The sequence below is a fragment of the Rhinolophus sinicus genome, linkage group LG14 (assembly GCF_036562045.2).
Source record: "Rhinolophus sinicus isolate RSC01 linkage group LG14, ASM3656204v1, whole genome shotgun sequence".
NCBI lineage: Eukaryota > Metazoa > Chordata > Mammalia > Chiroptera > Rhinolophidae > Rhinolophus > Rhinolophus sinicus.
In genome coordinates, this window is record NC_133763.1 from 35,898,471 (window position 1) to 35,922,550 (window position 24,080).

Genomic DNA, 24,080 nt, shown 5'->3' on the forward strand with positions numbered 1-24,080 from the left:
GATTGAGGGCAAGAGAAATTTTTGCTTTTTCGAAATAGTTGTCATCACAATAAACTTTATGCGGTGTGCTGCAGTTAACCAGCAGGGGACGTAGGATTTTTAATTGAAAATAACTCGCCTGTACTTTTTTGTGCTGTTATTTCTCAGTTGCTACACTTTCTGGTCTTTGTTGCATTCTTTGGTATCTCGTTCCGAAATAGAAGGGAAAGATGAAATAACATGTTTTACTTTCCCCAGAAGTGTGCAGAAATGGTTCCTTTTACTCTGTATTTGTTTATATTTTGTAGGTGCCTTGATCAGGGCTCCTAGCACAGTGTAAATGTGTAAGTAGGCCATCTCTGAGGATTTGCTGAATTCATTTGAAACAACTTTTTTGACATTTCAGACACTGCCTAGTCAATATGCTAAAATTTTGAAAGCTTGGGATATATGCAATTGTCATTCCAGAATATACTTTTAGTTAATGGTCAGATTTCTTAGATGCCATGGATTTGACATTTGGTGACAAAAGAAACTTTGAAATTCAAATCCTAAGATCTTTTTTGTTATACTTGATTAATTAAAGTGTTTATTTGATTAAACCAGATGTGGATAGTGCTGGCTCTTTTGGCCAAGTTGGTAAGAACTACCACGTGGAGAAATAGTTTGAAAAAATACCGATTGCCTTTGTCAACCATATGGACTTGGTGTTTTAAATTCTTCATAAAATCTACATAATAGAAGCAACGAAAGATTGTGCTTTATAAAAGCAAGAGATATTTAAGATAAGTAGTCTTTGCAAAAGATAACAACGCTGTGATCCAGAAACCTTCATTTTCCTTGTAAATTCAGTTTTGTTACCTCTGGAGTTTGGATTCACTTTGTTGCAGATGCTTTCATTGCAAATCCTGTTAGATGGAAGAGATTCCTTTTTATCTTGTTATTTATTAAAGTTGTAGTGAATTCATAGGTTGTTTTTGGACACAAAGTACAATTTTTACACCCGCAATGTTTTAAGAAGGCAGGCACATAAAATAAATAAAACATTTCTGGAGGGATCTGGCATGGGGGGTTATCAGTTATCATCTTGATAGACTTAGCTGCACTTTCTATTCTAAGAGCACTGGATACCACTTTAGAATAAGGGCTCTGTTTATGCATCTTTGAATCCTGCAAGGCCTAGTATGTGAATTTAAAGTGATAAAAACATATTTAAAGTGATAAAAAATGTGTGTACTAACACATTCCTAGATATTTTTTCTTCCTATGTATAATTGGGATATTATATATGTATCAGTGTAATTTTTTGCAGCATTTGTATTTTAATCTAGCTGTAAATGAAAAAAGCCTCTTTTTTTTTTTTTAAAAGATTTTATTGGGGAAGGGGTACAGGACTTTATTGGGAAACAGTGTGTATTTCCAGACCTTTTTCCAAGTCAAGTTGTTGTCCTTTCAATCTTAGTTGTGGAGGGCGCAGCTCAGCTCCAGGTCCAGTTGCCGTTGTTAGTTGGCAGGGGGCACAGCCCACCATCCCTTGCGGGAGTCAAACCGGCAACCTTGTGGTTTAGAGGATACGCTCCAACCAACTGAACCATCCGGGAGCTCAGTGACAGCTCAGCTCAAGGTGCCATGTTCAATCTTAGTTGCAGGGGGCACAGCCCACCATCCCTTGTGGGAGTCGAGGAGTCGAACACGCAGCCTTGTGGTGAGAGCCCACTGGCCCATGTGGGAATCGAACCAGCAGCCTTCAGCGTTAGTAGCACAGAGTTCCAACCACCTGAGCCACCGGGCCGGCCCCAAAATAAAACAAACCTAACTTAAAAAGTATAACTTTCATAAAGACAGAAATGATTTTAGAATGGCATTTGTGTTTTGGCCTCTGTACTTATAATCGGTCAGACTACCACCATTACGGACATTTTTTGAGAATGGGAGTGCCATTTGATAATTGTGCCATTTGATAATTGTTCTGTGTCTTGTGTAAGTTTCACCAGTGGGCGAATTCATTCAAACTCAGGTGTCTGAAGCTATATGGTCATGCATGACAGGCTCTGAACAGTCTTTCACATCCCTGGCCAATGACACTTACCTGTGACCCCCTTCATTTTTCTTCCTAGGGTTCAACAATGTTCATAAAATTATTTTGCCTTCTCCTGCTGATGGCATCTTTGCAAGCCTGATCAGCCAGTTTTAATATTTATCAACAGAGCTAGTAGTGAGATGTTAATGATTTGTCAAAACATTAGATTTATTACAGCTTTTAACATTTGAAAGAAATGAACCCTTCTAAATGAACCAGGTTAACCGTAACTTACTAAATGTTTTTCTTTTCTTGAAATTCTATTTCACTTGGCTCTGAAGCCAGGGTAAGACTTAATAGGTTGTGTGTTTGAGTGGTATACAATAAGATAAACTATGTGAAAGTGTGTGTGATTCTATACAGGAGTTTTTTGTTTGTTTTTTTCAATTTATTGGGGTGACTATTGTTAGTAAAATTACATAGATTTCAGGTATACAATTCTGTATTACATCATCTATAAATCCCATTGTGTGTTCACCACCCAGAGTCAGTTCTCCTTCCATCACCATATATTTGATCCCCCTTACCCTCATCTCCCACCCCCACCCGCCTTACCCTCTGGTAACCACTAAACTATTGTCTGTGTCTATGAGTTTTTGTTTCTCATTTGTTTGTCTTGTTCTTTTGTTGTTTTTGGTCTATATACCACGTATCAGTGAAATCATACGGTTCTCCGCTTTTCCTGTGACTTATTTCACTTAGCATTATACTCTTAAGATCCATCCATGTTGTCATAAATGTTCCTATATCATCTTTTCTTACCGCCGAATAGTATTCCATTGTGTATATATACCACAACTTCTTTATCCATTCATCTATCGAAATACATTTTGGTTGTTTCCACGTCTTGGCCACCGTAAACAAAGCTGCAATGAACATTGGAGCACACGTGTCTTTATGTATAAATGTTTTCAGATTTTTGGGTAGATACCCAGGAGAAGGATTGCTGGGTCATATGCTAATTCTTTTTGTAATTTTTTGAGGAACCTCCACACTGCCTTCCATAACGGCTGCACCAGTCTGCATTCCCACCAACAGTGTCTGAGGGTTCCTTTTTCTCCACAGCCTCTCCAACACTTGTTACTATTTGTCTTGTTGATGATAGCCATTCTGACTGGGGTGAGGTGATATCTCATTGTGGTTTTGATTTGCATTTCTCTGATGATTAGTGATGTTGAGCATTTTTTCATATGTCTATTTGCCATTTGTATGTCCTCTTTGGAGAAATGTCTCTTCAGGTCCTCTGCCCATTTTTCAATTGGGTTGTTTGTTTTTTTGTTGAGTTGCATGAGTTCCTTGTATATTCTGGATATTAGCCCCTTATCGGAGGCACTGTTTGCAAAAATCTTCTCCCATTCAGTTGGTTGCCTCTTTATTTTGTCGATGGTTTCTTTTGCTGTGCAGAAGCTTTTAAGTTTCATATAGTCCCATTCATTTATTTTAGCTTTTACTTCCATTGCCTTTGAAGTCAAATTCATAAAATGCTCTTTGAACCCAAGGTCCATAAGTTTAGTACCTATGTTTTCTTCTATGCAGTTTATTGTGTCAGGTCTTATGCTTAAGTCTTTGATCCATTTTGAATTAATTTTGGTACATGGTGACAGATAGCAGTCCAGTTTCATTCTTTTGCACGTGGCTATCCAATTCTCCCAGCACCATTTATTGAAGAGGCTGTCTTTCCTCCATTGTATGTTTTTGCTTCTTTGTCAAAAATTATCTGTCCATATTTATGTGGTTTTATTTCTGGGTTCTCAATTCTATTCCATTGGTCTATGTGTCTGTTTTCCTGCCAATACCATGCTGTTTTGATTATTGTAGCCCTGTAGTACAAGCTAAAGTCAGGGAGTGTGATACCTCCATTATTGTTCTTTTTTCTTAAGATTGCTTTGGCTATTCGGGGTCTTTTGTGGTTCCAAACAAATCTGATGATTTTTTTTTTTTGTTCTACTTCTTTAAAAAAATGCCATTGGGATTTTGATGGGGATTGCATTAAGTCTGTATATTGCTTTGGGTAATATGGCCATTTTAACTATGTTGATTCTTCCAATCCGTGAGCATGGAATGTCTTTCCATTTCTTTGTGTCTTCTTCAATTTCTTTTAAAAATGTCTTATAGTTTTCAGCGTAGGTCTTTCACATCCTTGATTAAGTTTATTCCTAGGTATTTTATTCTTTTTGCTGCAATTGCAAAAGGAATTTTTCTTTGTATTCCTTTTTCTGAAATTTCATTGTTAGTATATAGGAAAGCAATGGACTTTTGTACCGGCAACTTTAGTGTGTTCGTTGATTGTTTCTGATAGCTTTTTGGTGGAGTCTTTAGGGTTTTCTATATATAGCATCATGTCATCTGCAAAGAGTGACAATTTAACTTCTTCATTCCCAATTTGGATGCCTTTTATTTCTTTCTCTTGCCTGATTGCTCTGGCAAGGACTTCCAACACTATGTTGAAAAGCAGAGGTGATAGGGGACAGCCCTGTCGTGTTCCTGAATGTAGAGCAAATGGCTTCAGTTTTTCACCATTAATTATGAGATTAGCTGAGGGTTTGTCATATATGGCCTTTATTATGTTAAGGTATTTTCCTTCTATACCTATTTTATTAAGTGTTTTAATCATAAATGGATGTTGTATCTTGTCAAATGCTTTTTCTGCATCAATTGATATAATCGTATGATTTTTTTCCTTTATTTTGTTTATGTGGTGTATCACATTGGTGGATTTGCGGATGTTGAACCATCCTTGTGTCCCTGGGATGAACCACACTTGATCGTGATGAATAATCTTTTTAATGCATTGTTGTATTGGATTTGCTAGAATTTTGTTTAGGATTTTTGCATCTGTATTCATCAGAGATATTGGTCTGTAGTTTTCTTTTTTTGTGTTGTCCTTACCAGGGTTTGGTATCTGTAATGTTGGCCTCACAAAATGAGTTAGGGCGTACTGTCTTCAATTTTTTGGAAGAGTTTGAACAGGATTGGTATTAGATCCTCTTTGAAGGTTTGGTAGAATTCACTAGTGAAGCCATCTGGTCCTGGACTTTTGCTTGGGAAGGTTTTGGATGACTGATTCAATTTTGTTACTGGTGATCGGTCTGTTTAGAGTTTCCAGTTCTTCGTGGTTCAGCATGTATGTTTCTAAGAACTTGTCCATTTCTTCTAGGTTATTGAATTTGGTGGCATATAGTCCTTCATAGTATTCTTGGATGATCCTTTGTGTTCTGTGGTATCCGTGCTAACTTCCCCGTTTTCATTACTGATTTTGTTAATTTTGTCTTTTTTTTTTTTTATCTTAGTGAGTCTAGCCAAGGGTTTGTCAATTTTGTTAATCTTTTCAAAGAACCAGCTGTTTGTCACATTAATTTTTTCTGTTGTCTTTTTGTTCTCTATTTCATTTAGTTCTGCTCTGATTTTCCTAATTTCCTTTCTTTTGCTGACCTTGGGTTTCACTTGTTCTTCTTTTTATAGTTCTTTAAAGTGTAACATGAGGTTATTTTTTTCGGATTTTTCTTCTTTCTTGAGATAGGCCTGTACTGATATAAATTTCCCTCTTAAAACTGCTTTCGCTGCATCCCAAAATTTTGGTAGGATGTATTTCCATGGTCATTTTTTTCTGTGTATCTTTTGATCTCTCCTCTAATTTCTTCTTTAACCCATCGTTCTTTAAAAGTGTGTTGTTTTATCTCCATGTATTTGTGTTTTTCCTGCTTTCTTTTTGCAGTAGATATCCAATTTCCAAACCTTGTGATCAGAGAATATGCTTGGTATGATTTCAATCTTCTTGATTTCCTGAGGCTGATTTTATGTCCCAATATATGGTCTATACTTGAGAATGTTCCATGTACACTAGAAAAGAATGTATAGTCTGATGTTTTAGGATGAAGTGCTCTATATATGTCAATTATGTCCATTTCATCTAATGTGTCATTTAGGGGTGCTATTTCGTTATTTATTTTGTTTGGATGATTTTTCCATAGCTGTCAATGATGTATTTAAGTCCCCTAGTATAATTGTGTGTTGGTCAAATTCTCCCTTTAGTTCTGTTACTAGTTGCTTGGTATATTTCGGTGCTCTCTGATTGGGGGCATAAATATTGATGACTGTTACATCTTCTTGTTGTATAGTCCCCTGTACCATTATGAAATGTCCATCTTTGTCTCCTGTTATCTTTTCACCCTGAAGTCTGTTTCGTCTGATATCATTATGGCTACACCTGATTTTCTCTGGGTACCATTTACTTGGAGTGTCACTTTCTACCCTTTTTCACTTTGAGTCTATGCCTGTCCTTGTAGCTGAGATGTGTCTCTTGGAGACAGCATATGGTTGGGTTTAGTTTTTGATCCAATCTGCTACTCTGTGCCTTTTTATTGGTGAGTTCAGTCCATTTACATTTAGGGTGATTATTGATATGTGGGGATTTCCTATCATTCTATCTTTAATTTTCTAGTAAAGCTGTGTCTCCATTGTTTCTTTGCCTTTTGTTGTTGTCTGTTATTTCTGTGTGGTGGTACTCTATGATGTTTCCCTCTGTTTCTTGTTTTATTACAGTATATATTTCAGTTCTGGATTTTTTTTCTTTTTTTGAGTAGTTACCCTTAAGTTTATGTAAAAGAAAGTTTGATATTTAGAGTATTCCATTTTCTTCAGCACGCTTACTTTCTCCATGCCTATATTCTGATTCAGTCCTTTACTCTCCCCCTTTTTATGTTTTGGTTGCCATAAATTGTCCCTTTTGATGGTGGTCAAATAGCCTCCTTTAGTATTTCTTGTAGTTCAGGTCATGTATTAGAAAATTCCCTCAGTTTCTGTATGTCTGGAAAGGTCTTTATTCCTCCTTCATAGCTAAAGGATATCTTAGCTGGATATATTATTCTTGGCTCATAATTTCTCTCTTTCAATAGTTTGAATATTTGGTTCCACTCCCTCCTGGCTTGTAGAGTTTCTGCTGAAAAATCTGATGATAATGTAATGTAGGTTACCGTCTTCTTTTCCCTGGCTGACTTGAGGATTCTTTCTTTGTTATTGATTTTAGCCAGCTTCAATACAATGTGCCTTGGAGAAGGCCTGTTGGGATTTAGGTAATTGGGTGTTCTGTTTGCTTCTTGGATTCGAGGATCCAGTTCTGTCCACAGGTTTGGGAAGTTCTCATCAACAATTTGTTTGAATATATTCTCTGTTCCCGTCTCTGTTTCTTCTTCTGGTATGCCCATTATTCTTATATTGCTCTTTCTGATGGAGTCAGGAATTTCTTGTAGAGTTCTTTCATTTCTTTTAAGTCTCAAGTCTCTTTCTTCTTCCATCTGTGTAATTTCCAGGTTTCTATCTTCAGTGTCACTGATTCTTTCCTCCATCTGGTCAACTCTACTACCTTAGCTGACTATTTCATTCTTAATTTCTTCTGTTGAGTTCTTAATCTCCAGAAATTCTATTTGGTTCTTTTTTAAAATTTCAGTCTCTTTTGTAAAATGCTCATGTTGTTCTTCTATTATGTTTCTGAGTTCATTAAACTGCCTTTCTGTGTTTTCTTGCATCTCGTTGAGTTTTTTCAGAACTGCAGTCTTGAATTCTCTGTCATTTAAGTCACATATTTCCATATCTTTATGTTCCTTTTATGGAGACGTTTCACTTTTTTTCTTGTTGCCGTGGTTATTCATGGCAATTACTGATTTGCTATTTCTCTTCCTGGACATCTACAGGAGTGGCTTCTGCAACAGGTTGATAGGAAGAGGTCTTTCTTTTGTTTTCCAGTACTTGTTGGTAGAATGTTTTATTTTCTCTCCGACTGCAGCCTTTTTTTCTCTCTCACACTGTAGTGCTATGTTTTTTCTGCACTATTCAAGCTTCTCACAATGGGGGGGATTCCCTGGGAGATGGGCTTCTCCTTTGTTAACAGTTTGCCTGGGTCACAGGGCGCAGTGTCCATGTGGGAATGCAGAGAGCTTTTGAAGTTCCAAAGCTCTTCCTGCACCAGATTCAGAGTCCGTATGTTTCAGCAGTTCTGTTTACTCCTGCAGGGATCTGCCCAGATAGGTGGGGTCAGGGGCGGGGTGAGTTGTGGAGAGGTGGCCCAGAGCAATGGTGGTGCCCACCACCACAGCTAGTCCTGCTTCCACAGCTCCCTCCCCTTTGCAGAACTAGTTGGGCTGCGAATCTGTGTCTGAGGACCACAGTTCTCAGAACAGCAAATATTCTGTTCTTTTGATCTGACACTGCTGCTGTTCCGCTTCTAGCACTGGGTAGGTGGGGGCGGGGCGAGCTCTGGGAGGGTAGGGAGGGGGCGGCTAGTCTCAGTGCCTAAGGCTTCCGTTCTCTGCTCGGCAGTGAGGGCTTAAACCACCGTTTTCAGCCTCTTTCCCTCAGTCTTTTCTCCGAGGTTTCTGCCATGAGCGTTGGGTTCAGCCGTGTTATATGCTGCCTCCTCAGCCATATGCTATATGCTGCGTCCTGTGGGCCATAAGCGGAGCCCTAGCAGTCCAAGTTCTTCCCTCTCCCGCAGCTGCGGTAGTTCCGGGATGCAGCGAGCTCGGCGCACTGAGCTAGGTCTGCGTCCTGCACCAGCACGGCTCCGTCTCCACACTTCTCCCTTCCCTCCTCCCCCGCTTGCGCGATTCGCCCACCTTTAGGTGAATTCAGTAGTGGGTCTCTTTGTCTTGCCTGTCTGCTGCACAGGGAGTCCTTCGTGGAGTTAAAGTTCGATTTGTTGTAAATTCCAGGGGAGATTTCCAGAGTCTCACCTCGTGCGCCATTTTGATCTTGGATGCTAACTCAATCAGGAGTTCTTAACTTGGGTCTGCTCACCCTGAAGTTGTTTGCATACGTTTCTTAGACTATACATTTTTCTAGGGAGATTCCCAAAAGCGTCCATACATCCCTGAAGTTTAAGAATAGTTATTCAATTTGAAAACAACATAAGTAACTAAAGAATAGTTTCAGGGGTTAAATTTCAGCAAATGTTTAATCATCTACTGTGTACCATTTTACTGATGAAAGTACTGCAACGTTATTGTGAACTTGTTTTTTGAAGTATCAATATGTAGAAATAATAGTTTTTAGTCTTCATGTATGTAACATTTTTTTATGAAGTTTATTTCTAGACTAAAATATATATATATATATACATATATATATATATATACATATATATATACATACATGTATAAAACACATCAGGAATAAATCATCTTTTTTCTAAGACCAACGAATTACAGGGAAAGAGAGAGTGACAAACAAATGTTGTATGTGAGTGGTATGCTTGTGTGCATAGGTGCTATTGTAAGTCAGAGGTTTTTACCATTATATTTTTATGCTTGTTATGGGGTAGCTAATTTTTCTTTTTTAAATAATTTTTTATTTTTGAATTACACTTGACATACAATATTATATTAGCTCAGGTGTGCATCATAGTGATTAAACATTTATATAACTTACAAAGTGATCACCCTGATAAATCTAGTACCCACCTGGCACTGTATATAGTTATTACAATATTATTGAATATATCCCCTATATTATACATCCCTGTGACTATTTCGTAACTACCAATTTGTACTTCTTAATTCCTTACCCCTTTTCATCCACACACCCTCCCATCTGACAACCATCAATTTTTTCTCTGTATTTATGGGTTTGTTTCTGTTTTGTTTATTTTTCTTTTTAGATTCCACTTGTTTAAGTGAAATCGTATGGTATTTGTCTTTTTCTGACTTATTTCACTTAGCATGATACCTTCTAGAGCTATCCATGTTGCAGATGGCAAGATTGCATTTTTTTTTATGGCTGAGTAATGTTCCATTGTGTATACTTGTATGTACCACCTTTTCTTTATCCGTTCACCCATTGATGGACATTTAGGTTGCTTCCATATCTTGGCTACTGTAAGTAATGCTTCAGTGAACATATGGATGTATATGTCTTTTCAAATTAGTGTTTTGGGTTTCTTCCAGCTAGCCACCCTGTGTCATTTGATTGGAGCATTTAATTCATTTACATTTAAAGTAATTGTTGATAGATATGTAGTTATTGCCATTTTATTATTAATATTTTTAAAATCTTTTTTTCTTCTTAAAGAAGTCCCTCTAACATTTCTTGTAATACTGCTTTGGTGTTGATGAACTCTTTTAGCTTTTTCTCGTCTGGGAAGCTCTCTATCTGTTCTTCAATTCTAAATGATAACTTTGGGGGGTAGAGTGACCCTGGGTGTAGGTCCTTGCTTTTCATCACTTGGAATATTTCATGCCCATCCCTTCTGGCCTTCAAAGTTTCTGTTGAGAAATCAGCCTACAGCTTTATGGGAGCTCCCTTGTAGGTAACTAACTGCTTTTCTCTTGCTGTTTTTAAGGTTCTCTCTCTGTCTTTAACCTTTGGCATTTTAATTATGATGTGTCTAGGTGTGGGCCTCTTTGGGTTCATCTTGTTTGGGACTCTGCACTTCCTGGACTTGTATATCTTATCTCTATTTCCTTTGCCAGCTTAGGGAAGTTTTCCGATATTATTTGTTCAAATAGGTTTTCAATTCCTTGTTATCTCCTACTGGTACCCCTGTGATGTAAATGTTGGTACGCTTGATGTTGTCCCAGAGACCCTTTAAACTATCCTCATAGTTTTAGAGTCTTTTTTCTTTTTGCGCTTCTGGTTGGTTGTTTTCTGCTACCTTATCTTCCAAATCGCTGATTGAATTCTCTGCTTCATCTAATCTGCTGTTGGTTCCTTCTAAGGTAGTCATTATTTCAGTTTTTGTATTCTTCATTTCTGACAGGTTCTTTTTTCTGTTTTCTATCTCTATTTTTATGTTTCCCATCTCTTTGACAAAGTTCCCCCTGGATCACTGAACATCTTTATAATCAATGTTTTGAACTCTGTGTCTGATAGATTACTTTTTGTTTGCAGATGGCCAAGACCATTCTTTTTTTATGGTTGAGTAATGTTCAATTTTATATATGTACCACATCTTTCCCCATTCATCTATTGATGGACACTTAGGTTGCTTCCAAATCTTGGCTTCATTTTGTTTAGTACTTTTTCTGTAGCTTCATTCTGTTCTCTCATTTGGGACATATTTCTTTGTCTCCTCATTTTGGCTGCCTCTCTGTGTTTGTTTGTATGTCTCCCAGTCTTGCTAGAGTGGCCTTATATAGATGTCCCGTGGGGCCCAGTGGCACAGTCTCCCTGGTCACCTGAGCCAGGTGCTCCAGGTGTGTCCCTCGTGTGGGTTGTGTGAGCCCTCCTGTCATAGCTGAGCCTTGATTGCTGTTGGCATATCAGTAGTAGAGATTGACCCTCTGGCTGATTGGTTGTGAGGACCGGCTGTGACTACAGTGGAGGAGCTGTGGTGCAGGGCTGACCCTGCAAAGCAGAATTCGCTTTAGCCTGGCTCTGGTGCCTGTCGAGTCTGCCCTTCGGGTGTGTTGTTTGTGTAGGTGGTTGGGAGGTGCTCTGGTGTGGTCTGAAGCTGGCGACCAGGTGTGTTGGTTCTGGGGCCTCTTGGTAGGGGCTCTCGGTCTGCCGCTTCCAGTGCCCTTCCTGGGACCACTTGATATAAGCTACAAAGTGATATGCAGATGGTTCTTGCTTGTGCTGGGCTTGGAGGTGCCTGGGAGAGGCTAAGCAAGCTGAGGCTGGCTGCCACTCATGCTGGGTTTGGAGCTGAATAACAAGAGGTATGGGGTACGCCGAGGCCAGATCCCGCTTGTTTGGGGTGTGTGAACCTCTGAGAGAGTTTAAGAAAGTCCCAGCATGAGGTAAGACAGGCTGTTAGTATGGAAGATCCCCTGGAAACGCTTGGGTGGGCCCGCAAGTTGAGTGGGGCAGGGTCTCAGGGAATCACCAGGGCAGGGCTAGTGGTGTTAGCCAGGTTGATGGAGACTTAGATATGGCGCCAGCCTGGGAATGCAGGCTGTGTGTGGGAAAGTCTCAACAAAGGAACAGCACCTTCTGTCAGCACTTCTGTCTGGGAGAAATCGCCTCTCCAGGCTTCCCACTGAAGCCAGTCAATTCAGTTTCTCCTCATTTGTCCTTCGTGCCTTTCGAGCCGCTGCCCCAGCCATAGAGCTCAGAGTGAGTGAATCTATCAGTGAGCAAGTCTATGGGCGGGCTCTTTAAGAGGAATGCCTGGACTTCAGCTGCCCTTCATCTCACACAGCTACAGTCTCCCCTGGTTTTCAAAGCCAAAATTTATGGAAACTTCTCTCCCTGGCACTGGAACCTTGGTCTGGGGAGCCTAGTGTGGGGGTGGTACCCCTCGCTACTCAGGGCAGACCTCCACAGCCAAGATATCCCTCCTGATTTTTAACCACCAGATTTCGGTGTGGAACCAGCCCAGTGTGTAGCTCCACCACTCCTGCCAGTCTCAAGGTGGCTTCTTTTCTATATTCTTATAGGATTTCTGTGTAGCTAGACTTCAGGAGATTTCTCAGTGATGATTGTTCTGTAGTTAAGTTATAATTTTGATGTGATCATGGGAGGAGGCAAGCACAGCACTTACCTAGTACTCCACCATCTTAACCAAAGATTCCAATGTTTGTAACATTTTGATGTATGTCATATTCAGTGCAGACCACTTAGGACAATTGAATTAAAAAGTGCATTCTGACATTTTAGAATAGTTCCAGTTTTTAAAAATTTTTTGTTTATTAATTGCTTAATTAAAAAAAATTATCTTCTAATTACAGTTGACATACAATATTATATTAGTTTCAGGTGTATGGCGTAGTGATTAGACGTTTATATACTTTATGAAGTGTTCACCCCAATAATTCTAGCACCCATCTGACACCATACATAGTTATTACAATATTATTGACTATATTTCCTATGCTATACTTTACATCCCGGTGACTATTTTGTAACTACCAATTTGTACCTCTTAATCCCTTTCCCTCCTCACCCATCTCTCAACCCCTCCCCCTCCCCTCTGGCAACCTCAATTTTTTTCTCCATATCTCTGAGTTTCTGGTGTGTTTTTTTTCTTGTTTTTGCTTGCTTATTTTGTTTTTGTTTTGTTAGATTCCACATGTAAGTGAAATCATATGGTATTTGTCTTTCTCTGTCTGACTTATTTCAGTCAGCAAAATACCATCTAGGTTCATCCATGTTGTTGTAAATGGAAACATTTCATTCTTTTTTATGGCTCAGTAATATTCCAGTGTTTGTGTGTGTACACCACATTTTTATCCAGTTGTTTATCAGTGAATACTTAGGTTGCTTCTATGTCTTTGCTATTGTAAATAATGCTGTAGTGAACATAGGGGTGCATATATCTTTTTGAATTAAATGTCTTTTTATTTTTTTGAATAAATGCCCATAAGTGGCATTGCTGGGTCATAATGGTAGTTCTATTTTTAAAATTTTGAGTAACTTTTGTACTGTTTTCCATAGTGGCTGCACCAATTCGCAATCCCCCCAACACTGCACAAAGGTTCCCTTTTTTCTATATCCTCGTCAACACTGTTTCTTGATTTATTGATGTTACCCATTCTGACAGGTGTGAGGTGATATCTCACTGTGGTTTTAATTTGCATTTCTCTGATGATTAGTGACATTGAGCATCTTTTCATATGTATTGGCCATCTGTATGTCATCTCTGGAGAAACGTCTATTTAGGTCCTCTGCCTATTTTTAATCAGATTTTTTTTTTTTTTTTTTTTTTGGTGTTAGGTTGTATATGTGCCTTAAATATTTTGTGTATTAATGTCTTATCAGATGTATCATTGCCGAATATATTCTTCCATTCAGTAGGTTGTCTTTTCATTCTGTTGATGGTTTCTGTGCCGGGCATAAACTTTTTCGTTTGATGTAGTCCCTAGTTTTATTGTTAAAGTATTACTATTTATCTTTATTATTTTTTGCATAAAGTTGTGGCACTGCATTTCTGACAAAGTGAAAAATGTACAAATTTTTCACAAGTGAACTAGTAAAATGACTTTAAAGATTAGAGAGCAAGTCATCTGTGAATTGCTTTGTTGGAAGTACTTGAAAAAAGTAAATTGATATTTCATTTGAAAATACGCTCAGAGAAGTAGAGCACCAGATTTTTATTCCTGGTATCTCTGATTTTTTTGCACTAACTTCTAAACATCTGTTTTTATAGCCTCAAGGAATAGGTTCTCCTAGTGTTTATCATGCGGTTATCGTCATCTTTTTGGAGTTCTTTGCTTGGGGATTATTGACGGCACCCACATTGGTGGTAAGTCATCTTTTAACTTATTTATCACTCCCTTTAAAAAAAAAATCTCTTTTTCTACAGTTTCAGGGGGGAAAGACAGCCCTTTTACATTTCCATGGTTAATTCTCTAACTAGAATTAGTCAAGCCTTCAGTATTGTATTTTCCTGCTTTAGTTGTCTTTTTCAACCTTCTCCCTTTCTTTTTTTTGGGGGGAGAGCTTGGACAGGTGTGATTCTTCAGTTAAACATTGGGCATGTTTAAGCAGGGGCTCAACCACCACTCTGCTTGAATGGGATGGAAAGGATTCATATACTCACAGGCTTAGGAGAGATGTCTGACTGAATCACTCAGCATTGTCATTTTGAGATTCATTCATGTAGTTGCATTTTCCAAATACAAATTTCTTTTAGTTTAAGCCAAGGATCTAGAGGTAACTATGTAGAAAGGTGATTCTTTTCAGAGGCCTAAGCTGGTTTTACCCAAATATTTCCAGGTTTGGAACCTTAGAAAAGACCTCCCTGCCAGACTAAACACCTCATATGCCAGCTGGTTTTCTCCTATTGTAGGGGAAGGGAATGACGGAAGGAGTAGTTATGGTAGTCTTTATCTTGAAAGGTGTGATTAGGGTAAACGGACAGCTTACCAAATCCCAGAAGAACAGAATTTTAAAGCAGTATACTTCCTTATATTTTCATGAGCTTGTTCATTATTACATAAAAAAGGTTTTCACAAAAAGCTTGCTCATAAATAAATTGAATTATCATGTTGTAAGTAGATTAAATTAGTCTAAGAAAAAGTATGTTCCATATTTCTTGGCATATTTATGATATGGCTACATGATGAATACTGTATCTACAGAAAACATGGATGTCTAACAGTTCTTTTGAATAACAGGGCATATTCATGAGTACTGCTAAAACAAGATTCAGGAGAAAATAAAATCTCAGATAAATACAATTCTTTTGTAATAAACCATGTATTGCAAGTCAGAATAGTTCCTTGAAAAAAATGACAGTTCTCCCACATATAATTGTAAGAATGCTCATTGGAGTATGTTTTGATTTGGGATCCTTTCGTTTTTAGAAGGAAACAGCTCATTTACCTGCAGTGGTTCATCAGTTATACATAAAATAAATTGGGCTTTTCAAAATACAGTAGGCTTTTCAAATGGGATTTTATTTTAAGTTTAATAATTTCTGATCGGTATCTTTCAAACATTAATTTATACATTTCTTGCCTTCATAATCCAAGTACACTGATTTGGAACTTCATCAGATGATGCAAGTTCATTAAGACATTCGCAATTTCATTATATTGTAGTAACCTGATGTCAAGGGCTACCCAGGTGCTGTCATACCTTTGTGGTCTCGCACCTTCATATTAGCTTTTCCTCATGTTCTATGTGTGCTTATTTATAATCTACTACCAACATAACATGTAAATCTGTCTGATGGATCATCAGTCCTGTGGTTTAAAGGACTTGAGCTGTGTAATAATAAACAGTCCATATATATTTATAGTATGATGGGTCCAGGCACAATCCTAAACACTTTAAATACATTATCACGTTTAATCCTCAAAACCACCTTTGAGTGGGTATTAGGTGCATAATACAGATGAGAAAATTAAGGCTTAGAGAGTTAAGCAAATTTCCTTGCTACTTTGATAGTAAACTGTAGTGTTGGTATTAGAACCTGGGCTTGCTTTGTCCCAGTACTCAGTCTTGGGGAATGCTGGTCGTAGGTGATGCCATGTTTTAGATAGTTGAGGTTATGGGCAGGCCAACCACTAGCCTAGAAGAGAGATTAAAATATTGGGTAAACTGTTAGCAAGCCATCAAAAAAGGTTTTTGTGATGTTTCCATAATTTGTCATCAGGATTTGAAGTGTGTATAGCCATTTTTAAATTTTCCTGTGGTTTATGTTTTTTAGATATGTTAACTTTTTGTCTAACTTTAGTATCTTTTTTTTCCTAACTGGACAAAGGGATACTGTCTTCTTTAAGAGCAAGGAAGAAATCCAGTTATTTAGATATAAAACCTTGTTTATTAGTTCATTTTTTGTGGTATGGGGAAAACTAACTTTGTGCTTAGTCTTAATTCTTTTTGTTAATTAAAAAATGGGAAAAAATGGGCAATACCTTTGATTTTTGTTTCCCTTTTTTAAAAAACTTTTTGAAATACTGAATTGAATTCTGCTCAGGAAAATGGAAGGTGCTAATTTGAGGGGACTTAGTTTTTTGTTTTTTGGGCTTTTTGGCCAGCATTACTACATGTGTTAGAAAATTGCTATAACATTATTGCCAATAATTTGATTTATAGCAAGACTTTTTTCCTTATGGTTGTTAGTTACTCTTAATTCCTGTTTGTTATTTATACTTGAATTTTAAAATGGCAAAATGATGTTATGCTTACTAGAGAGTTGTCCCTAATATTTTCATACGCATAATTCTTTACCTTTTTCCATTTTGGTTATATTTTTTTACTTCAACCATCCTGTCATAAAAAACTGTACATGTTAATGAATATTGAAACCTAGAGTTTTATTTTTCTAGTGTTTTCTCATCTGTAATGTATACATGTTTTCAAGTAATTGCTTTAAATTACTGTTCCACATTTTTGTCTTGTGTGATGAGGAAAACCTTGGGGGTTGGGGGAGAGACCTACGCAAAACAAGTATTGAGTTGTAGACATTAGGTTGTCTCTGAATGCTGAGGTTTGTTATGCTCTAGGGACTTTCAGGTACTTTGGCCTTTGCACATTGGAACAGCAAGAATCATTGAAACATCACTAAGGAAAATTGTGCATGGACACACATGTATAAATCTGTGTATAGAATATATAATGCTTTTTTTTTATAGTTAGATATATGATGTATGCCTTGTTGTAAAACATTAAGCATGGAAACGTGTAAGGGCGTGAAGGTTCTGCAGTCCTACCCACTCCTCCAAGCCAACAGTTTGATTAGAGCTCTTGGTTTCAGGGTAGGCTTTACCTTCCCTATTAGGACTCATTTTGCCAACCAGAGATGAACCTTTTTTTCAGTAGTTACAATGTGCTACTAATTCAGTGATTTTTTTTTTTTTTAAACAAGTTGAATATCAGTGATACTTGAGGAGTTTTTTCAAAATACCTAGGCCTTACCAACCCATCTTGCTGAAATCAGAATCTTCAAGGGTGAGGCTCAGTCAGGCATTTGTATTCTTTAGAAGTGATTCTCTTACAAACCTAGTATATATCAATAATTAAGGACTAATGTATTAATTCAGGGTAGGTTTTTAAAAAATATTTTGCTCATTTTGAGGCTTTTTGCTGACCAAGTTTAGTTGTTGTTGACTTTGTTGGAGGCCTTACTTTTAACCCCCGTGGTAGGGTGTGGGAAGAGGGCTTCAGAGTAGAAGACACCAAACCATAGCACTTTGTTCCATTTCTAAAAGTCTGTTAACCTTTAAACATTCTATTTCTGTTTTATATGTTTTGAAATTGATTATAAATAGTGCCTGCTAGAGAGTCACAGTATAACATTCATATAAAAATAGAAAATGAGAATGAAGATATAATTCACTTTATTTGTATTATAAGTATTACTCTTACCATAAGTAACTCTTAAAATGTATAAAGTTTCATCATTTTAAATTTAAAATATATTTTTAAATTCATTTAACAGATAACTGACCTTAAGACATATTAATTATAATAAATACTTGTTTTTAAATTTATGATAGCCTTATAGTTTTTAAGATAAATGTGAAGTTAAAAAACTTTTTTTTTTTACACTTAATGTGGTTGTAATTATCTTTGTTTTAAGCTCATAGAGCTTACAGAACGCTGTGTTCTATGTGGAAGACTTCCCAAGGGAGGATGGTAAAGTCTCTACCAACAAGGAGACTTACTTTAACTACAAAGAAGAATTTTACACTGACAAATATTTTGAAGGACTGAAGTCTAACACTTTGAGAGGTTATGACTATATGGTTGGGTCATAGTGGCTGTTCAATCAGTGATAACATATTAGATAAAGAGAATTTGTGGCAGACAATAGGTCTAAGGATCTCTAATGCTAAGAAGTGACTACTTTTTTAATAGACCTATGGTTCTAGAAATACTAGACCACTGTTTGATCATTCTAGCTGCTAAATGTACAGTACATGTTGTGGAGCTAAGACCCTATACTCAAATCTACCAGCCACGTTTCTATGTAAATGGCTTAGCATCCTTTGCTACAGAGACAGTCCTAAGGCATTTAATATTTTAAGGACTATTTACTCTCAAGTTTTTTAAAGTTTTTAAAACATTTCATTTCTAATTTTCTTTATTTTTACATATGAATTAATTTTTGTGAAATTTCTAGTTATTGACAGTAAACTGAAAAAGAGAGCATGCTAATCCTTCCAAATGTTTTTCTTGCAAAATGTCAGAAAGTACACTTAGCATAGTTTGCTTCCTAAGGAGATTTCCCACCTTTCTTAGTCCCCACATTACCGTTCTGTTGTCTTTATTGAGAGACAGTATGGTATAATGGAAGAAACATTGACTTTAAGTCAAGCAAGAACTCAGTGGCCTCATCTGTAAAGTGGTAATATTATCTAATTCCTAATGTTGTTAGGATTAAATAAAACAGTGTATGTAAAGCCTCTGACATGGAGGCTATAAATTGTAGCTGCTGCTTTTTATTTTTTTCGGTTACCTTCCCTCCAATTTTTAAACCAGTGGTTTCCCAAAGGTTCACTTGCTACCTTGTGAACAAACTGATGCTATGTAGTTTGAGAACAGGTCTTAGAAAGGGTAGAATAGCTTGTTATACTTGTACATTTTCATAGGTTGTGATTTTTTTTTTTCTTAGTGGAATCTTCCGTGTTTCCCTGAAAATAAGACCTAGCTGGACAATCAGTTCTAATGTGTCTTTTTTTTTTATAATTTATTTTTTTAAATTTATTGGGGTGACAATTGTTAGTAAAATTACATAGGTTCCAGGTGTACAATTGTGTATCACATCATCCATAAATCCCATTGTGTGTTCACCACCCAGAGTCAGTTCTTCCATCACCATATATTTGATCCCCCTTATCCTCATCTCCCACCCTAATGTGTCTTTTGGAACAAAACTTAATATAAGACCCAGTCTTATTTTACTATAATGTAAGACCAGGTCTTATATAATATGGTATAATGTAAGACTGGGTGTAATATAATATATAATACCAGGTCTTATATAGTATAAGACCGGGTCCTATATTAATTTTTGCTCCAAAAGACACAGTAGAGCTGATTATCTGGCTAGGTCTTATTTTAGGGGAAACACGGTTTCTAATAGGTTGGTGCAAAAGTAATTGTGGTTTTTGCAGTTATTTTTAACCTTTTAAACCGCAATTTTGCACCAACCAAATAGATCTAATTAAAATTTCCCTATGTATTCTCCCAGTCTCCTTAGATAATACACACCTATCTCTAAAGGAGTTATAAGTCATTCAGTTATATGTGTGAGGCAAACTACCATAGTGATTAAAAGCATGGACTGTCAAGCCTGACGTCCTCTGTTCAATTCCAGTTTTGCCACTTACTATGAAATCTTGGACAAGACATTTGACCACTGTTTGTATCAGTTTATTAATAGGGTCATTGTGAGGCATTAAAGGAGATAATATACATAAAGTACCCAATTTAGTGCCTTGGGACATACATAGTAAATGCCATATAAATGTTTGGTATTATTATTTACTTATATTCATAGTGTCATATAAATCTGAAAATTTGTTTGAAATAAAATTAGATTTGTATTACAAATGAATATTTTAAAATAAACAAATGTAGACGTTTTACTAAGACTGAAATGTAGCATGAGATTTTTATTTTGTTTTCATTCTTTAGGTGTTACATGAAACTTTCCCTAAACATACATTTCTGATGAATGGCCTAATTCAAGGAGTAAAGGTAGGATCAATCATATATACATACATATATGCATGTGTACAACCCCCCTATACATTTATGTATATATAATTCTGTTTAATTGACTAATCTAGTAAGTGTTAATTTTTACAATTAGAGTATGTCTTGGGGGATTACTTAACACCTTTTAAACTAAGTGGGTTGTAAATATAATTTGACTCAAATATAGCCAACCATCTATAATGGTGAACCACACATCGTAGCAGATTTCCCCTGTGTTTTATGTGTTGCCATTTTTATTCTAGAGATTTGAATGCTTTTGTAAACTAAGAACAAGAATACAAATTGAAGAGAAAAGAACTATTTTAAAAATGCATAACTTATAACTATCACCATGGTAAAGTCTTGATTAGTGTACATATTCTATACTCTTGATTTCATTTGACCAACAGATTTTATAAACAGATAAATAGTCTATGGATATAAATACAAATAATTAACATGATATTTTTTCTAGAATGGCTAATGTGGAGTTATCATAGTTGAGAATTCATTAAAACATTTTATATTTAATACACAACTAGAGCCCTGCAGATAATTCTAGACAGTCTTGGGAAATTTTAAAATTATATATAGGCAAAAAATAAGTTGTTTATCTCAAGTTTGGTGATATACTTATTTTAGAAATAAACTTGTTTAAAATTCTTCTCTGGTAGTAAAATGATTAATTTTTGGCTCATAAGTATACATAGTATATATTTTTTTCCATTTACCTTTTTTAGGGTTTATTGTCATTCCTCAGTGCCCCGCTTATTGGTGCTCTTTCTGATGTTTGGGGCCGAAAATCCTTCTTGCTGCTAACAGTATTTTTCACATGTGCCCCAATTCCTTTAATGAAGATCAGCCCATGGTATGTGTGTATTCAGATTATAGCAACTAAATGTCACTTTCTGTTCATTGTTTTCTGAATATTCCCTTATTCATTTCACTTTTTGGCCATTCTATCTATGTAAGTTTTACTTTTATTCTTTTAATACATGTATTCTTTGACACCGGTGAGAGATCCGTTCAAAATACAGTAGCTAAGCCAATAGTTCATAAAGGTTATGGAACTAGGTATTGTGATAGGAAGCATGTAGGCAACTGGCTAGCCTGGTTTTGGATATCACAGCACAAATTTCAAAACAATATTTTGGGGACTGGATAGGGTTGCTAACTATTTTGTTTAATAGAATGTTAAAAACAAATTGATCATCATTATCTGTATTAATTAGGAATAGATTTTTTTATATATCAGTAAAGCCTAAAATCAGGGAAACTTATTTCTCTCTCCCCATATAAGAGAAGTCTGGACTTGAACAGTTCAGAGCTGGTATGGCAGTTCCAGGGAACCATTCTTTTTTCCTAACTTGTGCTCTGTCATCTTCCACTGTCACCTTTCTGTCCAAGATGGCTGCTTGATCTCCAGCTCGTGTCTCACACTTTAGACAATCAGATGGAAGGACTGGCTAAGAGGAGCACATCGCCATCCTTTAAGGAAACTACGGAATTCCTAGCCAGCTTTTGCTTGAGCCTGGTTGGTCAGATTTCAGGCATATGCCACTCCTAATTATATGAGGCTGGGCTCATTGCCACCCTGATCAAAATCAGGATTCTTCACCGAGGAGGAAGGGAAGGAAAGCTCACAAACAGAATGATTTTCCCAAGGTTATAGAGCCCAGTTTAGTTGTAGATTTATTAATTCTTTGGCTAATGTTCTTTTCCACAGAATATTAACATTATTCTGTATCATAGATGGGTTGTATTACCATGGTATATCTAGAAAGGCCAAGGGTATATATACGGGGCAGGATCTTCCTCTGATAGGTTAGATACAACTTCTAAGACCAAACCCTGTTGAATGCTGATGACACAATTGAAATAGTATCAAATGAACCTAGGGACTGAAAAAAGAATTTGCTGTGGAAAGCAGTGTGTTACAAAAATTTAGTAAGCAGTAAAATCCTGGTGGAATGATACTTTGAAGTTCACATGATTTTAAAAAACTAAACATTAGCATTACAATAGAAACTTTTTATTCCCAACTAGATATTTTGGAATCATGTATAGCAAAATCTAGTTTGCTTTTTAAAATATCTTTTGTTCACTGTTTATAGTAACTATTCTCAGTTGTATTTATGAACAGTACCATACAGTTTTCGTCTGTGTGAAGTTGTTTGCCAACATTTGAAGAGCTAAGCATAACTTACAGAAAAATATCTAGTTTCTATATATAGGCTCGAAATAAATATAGAGTAAGTTGTTCCTCAGTTTTATTTACTGGATTTTGTTTTTTGTGTTAGTATTGTGGGAAATAGGAATGGTTGAATTATAATAGACTTTAGTTTGTTGCTGTTTTTAGTAGAAACAAAGCCACTTAATTCAACAGTTTGGTAAAAGATTGACCTGAATACATTATGTAATTTACAGTATTCCTGCATAATAGCTGAGTTGCTATCGAAGGGCCTTGTAGCCCTATCTTTTCAAATTATCTGTGGCTTATGATTTATGGAAAAATTGATCCATGAACTGTCACAGTAAGCTGTGACTGAAATGAGCTATTCTTACTCTACCTATAGAAATAAAGGAAGGTTAAGCTAATGGTAACTGTTCTAACCATTGTCAATTGTCTTTCAATTGTAGGTGGTACTTTGCTGTTATCTCTGTTTCTGGGGTTTTTGCAGTGACGTTCTCTGTGGTATTTGCATACGTAGCAGATATAACCCAAGAACATGAAAGAAGTATGGCTTATGGGCTGGTATGTGTGTTTATTCTATACTTTTGTATCTGCTGAAAAACACCTTGTTTTTTAATTATCTCATTATACAAGGAATGGAGGCCTTTGCATTGCAAGATTTTTATTTGCATAAAATACATTTCATAATAAAATCATCCCATTAGACTACATTAAATACTTTTTCAGTACAAAGCCATGATGTAAGTTTTGATGATATCATTCAGTAAGTATTTGTTAGTCACACATGTCAGATTTGAAATTATAGTAGAATATTTTTACATATAGAAGTTATTTTTAACAGAATACTAAAACTAAGGAATTACTGACTATATCATGAGTTTAAAAATACTAATATTTAATGGCTAATCTAAAATATAATAGGCTTAACATCAAGCTCAGAGATCAGCAAAGTTTTTCTGTGGCTTTGTGGGTCACATAGCGTCTCAATATTTTTTGTTTTTGCTTGTATGTATATGTTTACATCTCTTAAAACGTAAGAATCATTTTTAGCTTGATTGGGCCAATAAGCCGTAGTTTGCCATTCTCTGGACACTGTTTTGGTTAACTAGTTAATGACAATATAATCTGTTTTATCAAACCTAGGAACAAAATAGTTAACATTTGCACAATAATATACAGATAGCCAGAAGTAGGACAGTGATGAATTTCAGCAAATATGCGACAAGCATCTTTTGATAAATAAGGACTAAATATTGTGTTAGGCTGAATCTTAGTTTTACGAGAGACTATCATTGATTCAAAGGACACTGTACCAAAGAATCATGGAATTGAGAGGTTTTGGGGGGAAATACCTAGGGGATGCTTTCATCCATTCACCTGCTCCAGAAGTTTCTTTGATTTAGAGGATATATCAAAGCAGCTATAATGAGAAACTTAGAAAAAGAACTATTGATTTCATTTGTAAACATTTAATTATAAGGAGTCAATAATAGTCAGAACTTTTTTAACAGCTTTATTGAGATATAATTTACATACAATAAAATTCATCCATTTGATGTGTATAATTCAGTGAATTTTAGTAAATTTATAGAGCTGTACAACCATGACTACAACCCACAATCCAAATCCAGTTTTTGTTTTTGCTGAAGTAATTTACTTTGTCATAGTCTAATCTTTGAAATTAATAATTTTCAACTTGGAGGCTTTATGTATTTTAGGAAGTCACAACTTAAATCTTTGAGA

At 36.2% G+C, this 24,080-nt stretch overlaps 1 protein-coding gene across 1 annotated transcript in view; it reads left to right on the top strand.

Annotated features, from left to right (window-relative positions):
* The window catches only part of MFSD14A (major facilitator superfamily domain containing 14A), a 42,325-nt gene that overhangs the window by 1,041 nt on the left and 17,204 nt on the right, over positions 1-24,080 (top strand). Inside the window, exons 2-5 of the mRNA XM_074319053.1 lie at positions 14,139-14,234; positions 20,081-20,143; positions 20,884-21,011; positions 22,784-22,898. Coding sequence (XP_074175154.1) covers positions 14,139-14,234; positions 20,081-20,143; positions 20,884-21,011; positions 22,784-22,898 — 402 coding nt within the window. The remainder of the gene's footprint in view (positions 1-14,138; positions 14,235-20,080; positions 20,144-20,883; positions 21,012-22,783; positions 22,899-24,080) is intronic.